The sequence below is a fragment of the Pan paniscus genome, chromosome 2 (assembly GCF_029289425.2).
Source record: "Pan paniscus chromosome 2, NHGRI_mPanPan1-v2.0_pri, whole genome shotgun sequence".
In the NCBI taxonomy this organism is placed as follows: domain Eukaryota; kingdom Metazoa; phylum Chordata; class Mammalia; order Primates; family Hominidae; genus Pan; species Pan paniscus.
Window position 1 is genome coordinate 106952444 of NC_085926.1, and position 14970 is coordinate 106967413.

The following is a 14970-nucleotide window of genomic DNA, read 5'->3' on the forward strand; positions in this document are numbered from 1 at the left end:
GGATACTGCTCATCATCTATGCTAACTCTGTTCACCCTGAGTAAACACGTGTCTTATTCACTCTGGCTCCATTACTAATGGTGTAGACATTGGAAAAAATATTTAGAAACAGATATAAAACGGTATATATAAGCTTGGATAAACAGCTGTATGACAGTATAATTCTTAGCAAATTTCGAAGTTTTACAGTGCATTCAAATCAGAGTCCCCTAACCAGTAAATGGAGAGCTACAGGAAGATCCAGGAGCCTTACAGATGAGCTCCTCAAGCTGACTGCCACAGACTTTCAGTTGGGACAATGAATTCCTGGTGGGCCAATACGCCAACCCATCTACCACACATACCCCACAGAAATATATTACTGTCAGCATCTCCTCCATATATGTCTCATGATGTAATGTCAGGTCTCTAGTAACTTAAAAATCATTTTTCTACACCAACAGGCTGAGAAGTTGTAATATACTTATTGCAAGTAATACATGTGACCTCTATCACAAAGATGAAGTATTCAAGTCTGGATGAGAATAAGATGAAATAGCCAGGTGTGGTGGTACAAGCCTGTAATCCTAGCCACTTTAAGGCTAAGCCAGGAGGACTGCTGGAACCCATGAGTTCAAGACCAGCCTGGGCAATGTAGCAAGATCCTATTTCAAGACAAAAACAAGTGACACGAAAATAGAGGGGGTAGGCAAAAAAAAGTTGAAAAAAAGTAGAATGAAAACAACTTTGGAGTGGGAAAAATCAGGGTTCCAATTCTGAATCTGATCATGACACTGGTGTATTATCTTTCTGAATCTCTATTTCCTCATTACTAAAAGAGATAGTGGTACCTACCTACCAAAGTTGTGAGGATAAATGAGTTAATATAGAAAAGACCTAGTTCAGTGCCTGGCTCTAGTGGCTCTCAATCAATCAATCCCAGTTTTACATTATTGATGAAAATAATATTAGTGGTAGAACAGCATCAAAATATATCGAAAGTAAACTTTGTCTTTTATTCTTGTTAGGAAATGTTGACAAGTAACTCTTCAAACTGAAAATGTTCAGTTACTGCTTTTACAGCAAAATGTTATTCAAAAAATAAATTCACTTTTCAGTTGAACAGTAATGGGAGACCAATAATTACACCTCCCCTTTTATTTCCAGTTGTTTATCACCGTCCAGTTGATAGAAACATCAAAGGCAAACGTATGAACAAGGATTGTTAAATTTAGGCCCAGTCTGAACTTTAAATACTGTGTGATACAGTCTTTGTAAGAAGGAATATGGTTTAGGTTCTACTTGTCAAGTTTGCCTAGTTGTATGTCTTTTGGGAATTTACTTCACCATTCTTTTTCACTTATAAAACAAGAATATTCAGATGTCTTCCATTATAATTGCTTCTTGGCCTTTTGGCTAAGATCAAATGCAAAGGTACTCCATTACCTATAAAAACTATGAGGCAGTGTCTCTGCTTAGAGTCATTCTTTGCACAACTCCAGGAAGGGCCAGTCACCTCTCAATCTTTATAGATTTTCATGTTATGAGAGCTTTCCAAAGATGGCCGTAAACATAAGCATACAGAAGAAGATGCTAATGGATGCACTAATGATGGAGCTAGTGATTAGGTAAGAAAGCACAGGTAAAGTGTCAACAGAGACCCAACATTTCAGTATTGATCCTGGTGTCAAAGTTCTTGACTACTCTGGCCTGTGCGATGAATCTGGGAATCTTCATGGCCATCCTGGCTCCAACATTCATCCCCTACATCAGCTTGGCCAAGTTCACATCTTGGAGTACCAGCGTTTTTTTTTTTTTTTTTTTAATTAAGTGTAAAATTAGGGATTTGAGGGCATATGATTTTTTGAGATACTTCTGTAGTAGAACTGAAGGGCACTCTGGACTCTTTCTCCCCCAGGAAATCCTTAACGACTAGATACACAGCATTATTTGATAACTGTTAAAAAAAAATCTACCCAGAGGAAGAGAAAAGTTGTAAGGAAATACACAAAAATATTAATATCAGTGATCTTGGAATGGCTTGAGGCTATGGATGAATTTTTAAAAATTGCTTTTACTTCTTATATTAGCATTAATTACTTTTATGTCTACTTTTAGAATGGAAAAATCACTAACTTAAAAACTATTGATAAGGTACTTAAAAAACTCAGAGCGATATCAAATTGTTGGAAATAATTTAAAACTTTAAAATTTCTGCTTCAGTCTAGCATTTTGAGGATTCGGTGAAAATATTTCTTAAAAGCTCAGAATGTCCTGTTTCCTATTCAAGATACAGTCCTACTCCAAGTGTTTCATAGCTTTATGTTATAGAAATGTTAGTATTTTAAAATTCAAAAATATGTTGCTTTATGACACCTGATAAGCTATACATTAATCTAAGTCTCGATAAGTGAATGCAAATTTGATTTCCTTTCAAACCTAACATTTGGAAATGTACATTATTTATCCTTTCAAACACAGGATCATTTAGAATATAAATGGTGATACTGAAAGGAAGCTTACCTGGTTGAAACACATTTTCAGCTTTTTGTTCATCTGCTCTGGGCACTGCTCCAGCTGTTTTCATAAATGATAATAGAACAGGATATTAGCTTTTAGAGAATGTGCTGTCTACAGCAGAGTTATATCACACAAGCATTGAGTATAAAAAGCATCAAAGCCTAGAACTGGCCAACATTGGTACTATGGGCCTTTTAAGTCTGGGTCTAATTAAATTAATTAACTAAATTATACTTTGCTTCCTTCCAAAAAAGGATTAAGTCAGCTTACATAAATGAATACAGCACAGTTAAAAAATTGTGCAGATACAAAACTCAAGGTGAAGGAAAATTAAGCGATAAAATAATAAATATTCAAAGGGAGATGTCAAGAGCGCAGCTGGAGTCTGGGTTTCTTGGAAGGGAGTGTCAGAGAAACAGATGGGGAAGTCACTGGCATGTAGGGGGTAGTATTAATATTTTAAAGTTAGAAATTAGATGAGGTTACCTAGAAACAGCATTTAATAGAGAAAAGAAAGTGGCCCAGGAATGAGCCTTCAGACATGCCAACATTGAGAAACCGCATACAACAGGAGCTGCCACAAAGAAGATGGGAGGGAGGAAAGCAAAAAAAATAAAAATAAAAATAAATAAAAAATAAAATGGGCAGTGTGCAGTCACAGGAGCTACACAAAGAAGGTGCTTCAAGAAGGTGAAAGTGGTCACCTAGGTTGAAGGCCTCTGACAGGTCAGGTAAGAGTGACACTGCACTTATCAAGAGGTCACTGGTGGCCCTGACAAGAACATAGTTCAGCTGTGGAATCAGAAGCCCCACGGGAGAGGATTAGGTGAGAGTAGAGGGTAAAGAGGCAGGAACAATGATTACAGACTAGAAAATTAGGGATTGTGCCCAAGATCAGACTCATATAGTCCCTCTGTTGCATTCATAATTTGTGCTATTTTCACCAATACCAAGTGTATCCATCATCTCCACAGGCAACACTGAGCATGGAGGTGGAGAAAAGGCCTCCCACCCTCCTGCACTAGGCAGCTCTTCCCTCCACTTCTGCTGAGCAGCTTGTCAGGCATGGGCACCTCACTCAACTTCACCACAGCCCTGCGGGAGCCCTTTGTAGACTACTCGCTGTTACTTAAGCATAGCCAATAGATGTGAGGCTTACTCTTTGCACCCCAAGCAGCTGTTCAAAGTTTTCTTTCCAATCACATCTGGTACTGTTCCTGAGAGGAGATTTGGTAAACACAATTTTCTTCATCTATCTCAGTGATGTCTTGGTGATTTCGGTAAGATTAGTGCTTTGGATACCTAATGTGCCTGACCTACCCAATCCTCAGCTCAGCTGCTCATAAGAAGCAGCTGAGGAGATGTATCTAAGGAACAGAAACTCTGTTTTTGGTGGGGGAGAGAGAAGTCAGGGACTATGTCCTGTTTCTTTTCATCTCTGCAACTATCTGTAAGATATTTTCCACCTTATTTAACTCACAGCCACAATGATTTCAAATATAGCTTTAATTATGAATCACCATTTGGTAAAAAGATGCTCATCTTTATTCACTTAAGCCACTCTAGGTCCTCTTATTGGAAACACTTTACATTTTTCTTCACTGAGATTCAGGCTATTCTATCATTCCCTCACAGTTCCAAAAAAAACCAGCTTACCTCACAACTTAATGCAGGTTCTTCCAATTCTGATGGTAGCTGATACTCAGGAAAAAAATACAGAAGAATCTCCCTAGGAATACAAGCACAGCAGATATGGGAATATACTAGGATAACAAAGGTAGTACTCAACTGTCAGAACTGGGTTTGTCTCCTGGGTATTAAATATCCTGGCAAAGATGAACATTAGTTCCCCCCAAACATTTTGTTTTTATCACTGACATCAAAGTGTTCTTCAGAAAGCATAGACTGGGGAGAGGAAGGTGGGTGTGGCTATAAAAAGGCAATAGGAGGGACCATTCTGGCGAAGGAACTGGTCTGTATCTTGACTGCATCAATGTCAATATCCTGATTGTGATTCAGTTCCAGAGTTTTGCAAGAAGCTAGGTGAAGGGTACAGGGGATCTCTCAGCATTATTTCTTCCAACTTAATGTGAACATACATTTATCTCAAAATAAAAAGGTTACTGAAAGAGGAAGGAAGGAAGGAAGGGAGGGAGGGAGGGAGGCAGGGAGCAGAAAAAAAAAGAAAAGAAACCAGCCAACCTCACAATGCCTCGCAATCCATAAACAACCAGTCCAGGAAAGGCCTGTACCTAGTTGAGTGTTCTCTTCTGCAGAGAACTCAGCATTGCAAATTTCCTGGAAGAAACTAGGCTGACTACAGACTTACTGACTTTTTTCCTGAGAAAAACCAAAGAGTTTAAGTCTCCAGAGTAATTTTTGCATAAGGGACTCCAAGACTACTCTTAGAAATCATACATGGACCCTGCTCTTTCTAAACAGTGGTGGCCATTGTTCTGACAGGTGCTTCATTTTGTCAAAAGACAATAGCACCCATCCTTCTACTGTGACAGCTTTTCTAGGATTAATCACCTATATGACACATATTTCATTCCTGGGAGAATATGAGATCTAGAAATTTACAGCCAGCACATCTTAAAAGTGTATAGTATTCTAATGCTGATGTATTCCAAGAGCCTCATGTATATTATCTAAGGGATTTGCAAAATTTTTCCAGTTGTAAAATAACACAGTATACCAAAGAGAAAACAGCTCTTTCTTCCACAATTTACATTCCTCACACTTTAAGTATATTATTTGTATTAATACACATTTATAATTTCAAGGAGATTCAAACCAAAAAGCTGAAAATTCTTGGCATTGCCCAAACATTAAATATGACATACAACACTCCTTAGAGTTATTTGTCTGGCTAGCAAGAAGATAAATGGGGTAGGAACGGGATTTTAAAAAGGTGGGGCAGCTTCCAGGTATATGAGATGAGAAGAAATCATATGAAAAGAAAAGTTGCAACAGGAGTTCCTGGGAAAGAACACCTGGGTCAACATTATGGCCGTTTTGTTGGAGCAGGAAGGTTGAGAGACCTTTTACACAAACTAAACCTTGCTTCTCCTCAAATTCAGGCTCCCTTTCCCCACCACAGGCTTGAAACCTTTTCAGAGCATTGGTTCTTTCCATTGTGAGTATAAATTCTTTTGCCTTTAAATTTAGAGCAAATCAGAAATCCCCTAAGAATACGCTCTTAGACAAATAAATATTAGATGGCAGCATTTACTAGGGAACAGGAGAAACCAAAGGAGAAAATTGGGGTGAGAAAAAGTTCTGGATTAGTTCTCGATTACTTTCAATCTGTGGCATCTCTATTTCAAAATCTATAGCAAACATCATCTATAGTCTGAATACTGTCTTACACATGTACTATTATTTCTAAAATTAGACACATAATAGATATCTTTAAACACGATTTCATGTTTACTGAAATCACAGTACCTTTTGCCATTTTGCATTTTCTCAACTCATTAATTCCACAGACATTCTTTAAACCTCTACTAAAACACCTTTGACCTTCAGTGCCCCACAGAGCCTGGCATCATGCCCCCATGCCAGGAACCCAATACAATCTTACTGAACTGATTTGGCCTAGTGGGGCAATAGAGACAAGAAAGCAAGCTATTCCAATACCATGTGATAAATGCTTGGAGGACAATGACAAAGGTGCACCATGGAGACCAGAAGAAGGGGTTCTAACTCATATTTCAGTAGCCATAAAGGAAGAGTGGGAGTTAGCCAGGTGTAGCAGATGGGGGCATGTGAAGGAAGTATTCCAGGCCACCTGCACCATACACCAGAGAATTTTGTATTTTTCTTTGGGAAAAAATCTGACCAAAAAGTTGGTCAGATTCAAGTATTTTTTCTTGGTGTTTTTTTGTTTGTTTTTTGGGTTTTTTGTTTGCTTTGTTTTGTTTTGTTTTGTTTTTTTAGACTGAGTCTCACTCTGTTGCTGAGGCTGGAATGCAGTAGTGCGTGATCTCAGCTCACTGCATCCTCCGCCTCCCGGGCTCAAGCAATCCTCCCAACTCAGCCACCTGAGTAGCTGGGATTATAGGCGCACGCCACCACACCCAGCTCATTTTTGTTTTTTTTTTTTTTTAGAGATGGGGTTTTGTCATGTTGCTCAGGCTGGTCTCAAACTCCTGAGCTTAAGTGATCCACCCACCTTGGCCTCCCAAAGTTCTGGGATTACAGTCGTGAGCCACCGCACCCGGCCAATCCAACTATTCTTTATAAAGTACTAGAATTGTGCTAAGCACTGCTATCATTTTCTACACATAGTTTCATGTAATCTTTATGGAAACTCTTTGATTGATGAATTATTCCTATTTTCTCTGATTTCCTGGCTATTACAGACACCCCCACTCACCCACCAGGCCCAAGCAAGTTCCCTGGACCCTCCTTCAGTGTCTGTCTCCCTCCTGGACTCCCTGGTATTGAGCCTTTTACTCTCTTCCACATCGGATTGCTCCTAAATAGCTTCTCCCTTGGAGATTCTGGTCTGTAAGACTGACTAGAGAGGAAGACAAATCACCCAGCAACTTGCAGTCTCTAAACACAAACACACAGGCCTTTCCATTTTCCTGTAAAATTAATTCAGGAAAGCAATTAGATTCTGTAAAAACCTATAGGATACCAAAAATCACATACGTAGGGTCTGATTGTAGATGCTTAAGAACTCTTTAAAAATTACTTCAGTTTTATTGTCTTGAGTCCCTTTCTTGAATGATATTCTTCAGCAATACTTTCTTTGTTCTTGAGGGTACATCTTATCAAACCTCTCTCTATCCTCAAACTTGAGATTTCCCCTAGAACAGACACAGTGAGCCAGGAATCCATAAAGTACATTTAAAGGTGGACCAGGAGACACGAAGCACAAAATTATAGGAATAAACCTGGATTCATTCACTAGTATCCACTGCATCAAGTAGATGCACTTGGGGCAACTCCTGAACCAAGTGCTGCCATTTCAATGGGACTTTTGTCCCACTTAGGAACAGGAATAGTCCTTCTCTTGAAGCATTTACTCAGAATTTTACGCCCAGAGTTGATAATAAAATCAGAAATTTGTCTTTGTTTAACATTGTCTTTCTTCTCAAGAATTCAAGAAATAAATATCTTAAAGATCTCTTCCAAAGTTGTTACTTTCATTCAGAATCTTGGCTATGAAGCCCATCTCAGATGAATTTCTGTGGAATCCACATCTATATCTGCAAGTTTGAATTCAAAGTTTTTATAGAGTTCAGTTAAGTGAGCTGAACCACTAAATCAACACCATCTCTATAAATCATGGCCAAGCTTTGAAAAGTTCCAGCTAAGGGCCATTTCCATTTCACTCCATAGTCATATTCCTTTCTCAACAAAATAATTTTTACTAAGAAAAATCTTTGACTCATGTTGATACAACTCTACTCTTTCTAAACATGGTAGACATGGGCAGGAGTCCATAGAGTTACCTGGTCATCCAGCTGTTCTTTTAAACAATAACCTAGTTAATTAGCTTAGTCCTAGCTAAGGAGAAGAGCAAGCCTCCTACTGGAGGTTGACCAAAACTGTCTTCCTCAACTCAGTAAAAGACTAGTATGAAATGGAAATGGCACAGTTGTAATAATGTTTTTGGGGAGACCTCAACTGCTAGTATATGTATTTTCATGGCCTTTTCCTTTAACAACTGGCAGAAATGTTAAAAAGTTACTTTCTTTTTAAAACTTTTTTTTTGGTATTTTAAAAATCTAAGATAACAAAAAGCATGTTTATATTTTATACAGATGAAATAAATGGAGTCTGCCTTATCAAGTTTACATACACAACAATAAACCAAAACAACGCATTACATTTCAACAGTTAAGAGCAAGGACTGTGAGGTCAGATTGCCAGGGTTCAAATCCAAGCTCTGTCACTTAAGTGTTATATAATGCTAGGCAAATTACTTATCCTCTACATGTCTCAGTTTTCTCATCTGCAAAATGGTGATAATAAAAATATCTATTTATAGGATTGTTGTAAGATGACTGAGCTATCATATGCAAAGCCCTTAGGACTGTGCCTAGCATATAGTAAGTGCATAACAAATATGTATTATTACTAATATTATTGCTATTATTATTATTATTGAAAGAGATTTGAAATGTAATACTACTCCAATGTTTAGGATCATCTGATAAAATTTAATAGTCTGGAACCAGTTCAGCTTATGTACCACTAACATAACACCACTCAGTTGCACTCCAATATTTAAAAGTATTTTAACATCCAGTAATACTATTTACTGCTTTTTACATGAATCCCTTTCAATTAAATTAAAAGTATTATTTAAATATATGCTGATATATGTTAGACATACTGTTGACAATTCAATCTGTTTTCAAAGATGTTACTTTATTTGGGAAGTCAACAAACTAATACACAAAAAGCAAGAAGTAATATAAGACAGGAAAATGCCTGACTGAGCATAATTAGGTAATGAGTATGTACAGTAAAAACTATATTTTTAATTAATTGTTAGCATTAATTACACAGAGATGGCCAGACACTACCTTGGCATTGTGGAAACGGATAAGGATGATGTCACGTCCAAAGTGACCCAAATGGAGGGAACACCCTTTATACTTCAAAGGTCTCTAACTACTACTCTTTTTTATCATGTGACAAGAAAGGTAAATATGGTAAACAATTCTGAGTATTTCTTTATACTTTATACCCTTTACATTGTACACAGCTGACCACAATCTTCATGCCTTGAAAAACTTAAAGTCTAGTAAATTCAAGAAATTACATGTGGACCAGATATAAAATAGCAAATAATACTACAAAAACAACAACAAGAAAAACTACAAAATACCTAACAAAGAAAACAAGAAATCTGTTTTCACTGGTGAAATTTGAGAAAACATACTACATGTTGCTGAAAGCAAAAGAGAAAACTGGTATGACAAGGAGCTCATTTTGTTTTAGTTAAATCCTGTGTCCTGTCCAAATTTTTTTATCATAGAATATTTTTAATAAAATAATCACCACACAAAATCTAAGCTGGTACAGAATAGAGCTGATATATTAGCGCATTCAGCTTTCAGAGTGCTCAGTTGGTAACAGTATGATGATTCTAAGCAATAAAGAGTCTGCCTGTTCATTAGAGTTTCTGGGAAATTTTAATTTTCTAGTGATGCCTAATGATAGAAGTGGATGCAATTTAAAGTCTTAGTACACTCAATCAGATTATCCCCTTTTTAATCACATGTAACTCACTGAAATTAATAGAAATGTTACACTTAGACAAATAAAAATTAGCCAAGAAAAAAAATCAGGAAAATAATGAATTTGAAAAAGAAAGTTGATCTATCTGAAAAAGAAATTTAAGTAGCTATGCATCCAAACTCTGCTGCAACACACTCAGACAGGTCTCTCTAGGTCTCCTAGTGTGACGAGAGGGTATATGCTATATATGATTAAGAGCATGGGATTCCAAATCAGAAAGCCTTGCCTTAAACCCCAGCCCCATCCTTCGTATTTGTGTAATTGTCCATGAGACTTGTAATGTGTTAGTTCCTCCAAGTTTCAGTCTCCTCATCCATACACAATATTTAAAAATAACACCATTCTCATGAATTTGTGAGAATAGAAACTAATTTATAAAAAGTAAGTGGGTAGATGCCTGAAATATAATAAAGGTTCAAACCTGATAGCTATTATTGTTATAGCTATTATTGTTACTATTATTTTTATGGAGACAGGGTCTTGCTATGTTGCCCAGGCTGATCTCGAACTCCTTGTTCAAGCAATCCTCCCACCTTGGCCTCCCAAAGTACTGGGATAATAGGCATGAGCCACGGTGCCTGGTGTGATAGCTACTATTATTAAGAAGGCCTGATTCACTTGCAGCAATGTCCAAATAATTGAATATGTGGTCATATCTATACATTTTTAATGATACTCATATTTATTCAAATATATACAGGCACATGCATATAAAATTTACTGTATACTACTATGCTTTAGTGACCAACCAATAGGCCTGAATTTTAGGACCAGTAACATATCAGGGTTCAAATTTACAGCAATCCAACTTCAAAGCTGAGGACCTTAAATACCACTTCTAGAAAAATACAGGCAGAGGGTGGGAAACTAGTTAGAGAATCCCATTCTTTAGGGATTATACTGTAAGCTACAGCAGTATAATACTGACATCTATCTAGATCATTGGATAAGCGGCTTTTTTTTGAAATGGAGTCTTGCTCTGTCGCCCAGGCTGGAGTGCAGTGGCACGATCTCAGTTCACTGCAAGCTCCGCCTCCCGGGTTCATGCCATTCTCCTGCCTCAGCCTCCCTAGTAGCTGGGACTACAGGCGCCTGCCACCCTGACTGGCTAATTTTTTGTATTTTTAGTAGAGATGGGGTTTCACCGTGTTAGCCAGGATGGTCTCGATCTCCTGACCTCATGATCCGCCCGCCTCGGCCTCCCAAAGTGCTGGGATTACAGGCGTGAGCCACTGCGCCCGGCCAAGGCCTTTTTCAACCTTATAATGCCTGAACCATGCTGAGGTCTGGCCTGCTTTTGTCCCATTTCCAGGCTAGTGGAAGACTGCCAACCAGACAGAAAGGGATATTTGGTGGTCAGAACTTGGTGTTCTGGAATGTAGCAGTCTGTATTCATTGCTCCATCAACAACTTGTCTCTGGATCCCTAGTGTCAGTAGTGAAAATAGATCCCTCTACAAGGTCCTTCCACATGTAACCAGGAGTGCTTCCTCCCTCCTGGGGCAGGACTAGTGTTAGGCATGAGACAGCAGGTGGGGTCTTCATGCCCATGTAGTAATCACAGCCCTGCACTCTGGATGCTGCTACAAAGACTTTCACTACACCCATGGCATCTGTGGAATTGGGTTCAAGTCTACTGGGGTTAGCAGTCTCCTCTCATAAACAGGACCACAGCCTGGGCCTTAGTAGAGGCTACAGTCCCTATGTACGTGTTCTCCTCCACCTTTCTCTTTCTTCCTACCTGCTTCTACTGTTTGAGAACTCTCATCTTCAGGAAGATCATGTCAATCACTGATGAAAAAATTAAGTAGCTATCCTAAGGAAAAATACCATTCCAGGTAGGGCATGTTGTTTGTTTTCCCTGGCCCGAGCATCTCACCCCACACAAGACCCTTAAAACCCAACAAAAGTCTGTGGATCCCAACAAAACCAATGAGGTACATTAATTTAGTGGTGCTACCAGCCCCACCTCCCACCCTCCCATATGGCACCTATTTTAGAGCACAAGTCTGTATACAGACTTCTTTGACTTGATTTTAAGGCCCCCATTTATTATCAGTCTCTATTTGGAAAAACCCTGAATCATGAACTTCTTCCTCTCCTTGTCTCCATCCTTTGAGAAATGAGACCCAGACATTTAAATTCCTCAAATACCATGTCCACAAATGTTAACATTCTACACAGAACAAAACAAGTAAAACTCAATTTCCCTCAATAAGTTCAGTATCCAAAACTAAAACAAACCAAAAAAAAACCAGAGTTTTTAAAAGGCCATACAATGTCATAAGAGCCTTTGTTGGGGAAAAAAGAAAGAAAATTCAGTAAAAATTATTTATTACATTCAAGAAACGACTAATGTCCACCATACTGCCAGACTATGTAACAACAGGCAGTTACCAGTTCTATTATAAGGGATATTTAACCCATAGTATATCTAAATCAGCATAGTTAGGAGACAAGTCATAATGTCACTCTACTGAATTTATTCAGTATCATTAAAACTCAGTAGGGAAAACAACAGGAGTTGTCACTGCTTAGAAAGTTAAACAAAGCATGTGGAAATATGTGAGTAAATATCTTTACCTTAATTTAGACTTCAGTTTTCTCACTGTTTCCTTGACAGGTGTGCTTTGAGAAGACGCTGGCGAAGAAGCAACTTTACAACTGCCACTCACAGAAACTCTGGCTATGTGTCCAGAACTTAGATTCACATCTTCCATCGGCACATTGAGCAAGCTGAGGTTTGTCATTTCAAAGTAGAAATCATGTTAGGTATTAATAATTTCAGAAACACTAATATACAAAAATGAGTGAAATGTTCATACACAACAAATGAGAACAAGAACATACGTGTAATGCCGAAAACTGCCACCACTGTAGTTACATGAAACAAATTCTTAATTAGAAGAATTTATATTTATTCCAGTCACATATTTTTTTCAAAGTTTTTAGGTAGTAACAATTAAATGGAATTGGTGATCATTTATTTTTAACAGTAGTCATATACCACTTGTCTTTCACTTGATGAAAGAGACTTTTTAAACCTGTTAAACAACTATACAATATTTTTTGTAAGCCTCATGGTAACCATATGGCAAAAATCTACAATGGATATACTTAAAAAGCAACAAATTAAAACATACTGTAACCAAGTAGCCCCATTTTTCTAGGAAAAAGAAAATGAGTTACTATTATTTTTTATTTTCTCTTTTCTCCATTTCCCCATTCACCACTTACCTACATAGTCCTTTAGAAATACAATTATAACCTTTTACCTCCCCTTCACCAGAAACTCCCTAGAGGGCAAGTTCATGTAACTTTATGCTTAGAAGCTCCAGAGTGGAACTTTCAGCCACCAGGGGACTGCCTCCAGAGATAACAGTTGATTTACAATCCAAAGTCCCACTACGAAACTCTCTCCCACCTAGAGAGTTTTCAGCCACCTTTACAACCTATTTCTGCCCATGAAATGCTAACTCAACTGCCCAGTAGATAAGGCACCAAGCTAGCATGGGGACCCACACACCTGCTCACCTCCTCCCCTGAGGTGCCATTCATGATAGGCCCCCTTTAAAAGTGTCCACTTTCTGCTGCAAAGGTGAAGTGGTACCCTTAAGGCAGGAAGCCCATACTTCTTCCCCTAAGCTAGCTTTGGAATAAAAAGTCACTTTCTTTACACCAGACCTAGCTCTTGTTAATTAGACTCTGCAAGCAGTGGGCAAGTGAACCTGTGATGTGGTTACAATACTACCAGAAAAAATCACTTAACTAAGAATGCAAGAGACTTTTAAACTAAAGTTTATTTTAGCCTGAGAGAAAAGCATAGAATAAAACAGAAAAAGAACAAAGTAAATTGAGAGAAATACTTAGTCATGATCTGGAAGAGGAAGAAGAATGTTCAGAGCTACTGGGCTGGAGTGAGCAGGAAGCAGATGGAAAGAGATGAGATGAGAAAGGTCAGTGTTGGGATTGCAGGGCATCGTGGGCATGGGGAGGGAACTAGAGTTTCTTTGAAGCAGAGTGGGCACTACCATTGGAAGTTTTCAGGCATGGGAACAAGGTGATCTGATGCAGATTTTAAAAAGATACATGGCTGCAGCATGAAAAATAACTCACGGTAAGGATGTATAGTTTGTTGATGAGACTAAAGCTTTCAGTACCATAGGGGAAAAAAAGTACAAGAGTCTGGGGGCAGTACGACATGGGAAATGGAGCTGGGGAGGGCAGGTAGAGGTCAGATCATGAAGGGTTTTGTTTGTCAAGTAATAAAAACATTTTTTTTTGTAATCCTTTCATGCTGATGTCCATAAATTAAGATCACAGCTCTAGAGAATTTTACATGTTTATAAGATGAGGATCTTTTAAAATTGGATAACAGTTTATATCAAACGGAATGTGCTTCTACTGTCAACAGCTCTTTGGCATTAATTATACTGTCTAACTTTGCTGATTTTTTTAAGATTAAGAACATTATATAAACTAATGCTTAATTGCCTGTTAATTTACACAATGTCTGAATGCTCATTAGTTATAACCTTCTTTATGCTGACACTTTATTAAAGAAGCCTTTTTCTTTAACCATTTTAGGGATGTTAAAGATTCATTCATGTTGGCATTGAGGTTGAAGGGTAAAAAGTACTATACTAGAGCACAGGAGATTCCTCTCTAAACCTCTGTTTCTTGTTCTGTTGAATAATAATAGGGCCTACCTTATAGAGTTGTACTGAGGATATACAAAGAATGTAGCTCAATGTTTAGTGTAAGTGGTCAGTAAATAATACCTATTTTTGTTGTTATGATCATCTTTATCATCACCATCATTAGTAATGCATTTGATAAGTTTCTTCCATTAAGATTGTTTTTCCCTAGAAGAAAACCTAGGCAATACCATTCAGGACATAGGCATGGACAAGGACTTCATGACTAAAACACCAAAAGCAATGGCAACAAAAGCCAAAATAGACAAGTGGGATCTAATTAAACTAAAGAGCTTCTGCACAGCAAAAGAAACTACCATCAGAGTGAACAGGCAACCTACAGAATGGGAGAAAATTTTTGCAATCTATCCATCTGACAAAGGGCTAATATCCAGAATCTACAAAGAACTCAAACAAATGTACAAGAAATAAACAACCCCATCGAAAAGTGGGTGAAGGATATGAACAGACACTTCTCAAAAGAAGACATTTATGCAGCCAACAGACAC

General features: G+C 37.9%; 1 protein-coding gene across 3 annotated transcripts in view; it reads right to left on the bottom strand.

Annotated features, from left to right (window-relative positions):
- Positions 1-14970, bottom strand: part of MORC1 (MORC family CW-type zinc finger 1) — a 159851-nt gene that overhangs the window by 8926 nt on the left and 135955 nt on the right. For all 3 annotated transcript variants that reach the window (XM_003825067.4, XM_055110262.1, XM_055110263.1), the window contains 3 exons: positions 12348-12500; positions 4156-4228; positions 2503-2556 (listed from right to left, as the gene is read on the bottom strand). In XM_003825067.4, coding sequence (XP_003825115.2) covers positions 2503-2556; positions 4156-4228; positions 12348-12500 — 280 coding nt within the window. The remainder of the gene's footprint in view (positions 1-2502; positions 2557-4155; positions 4229-12347; positions 12501-14970) is intronic.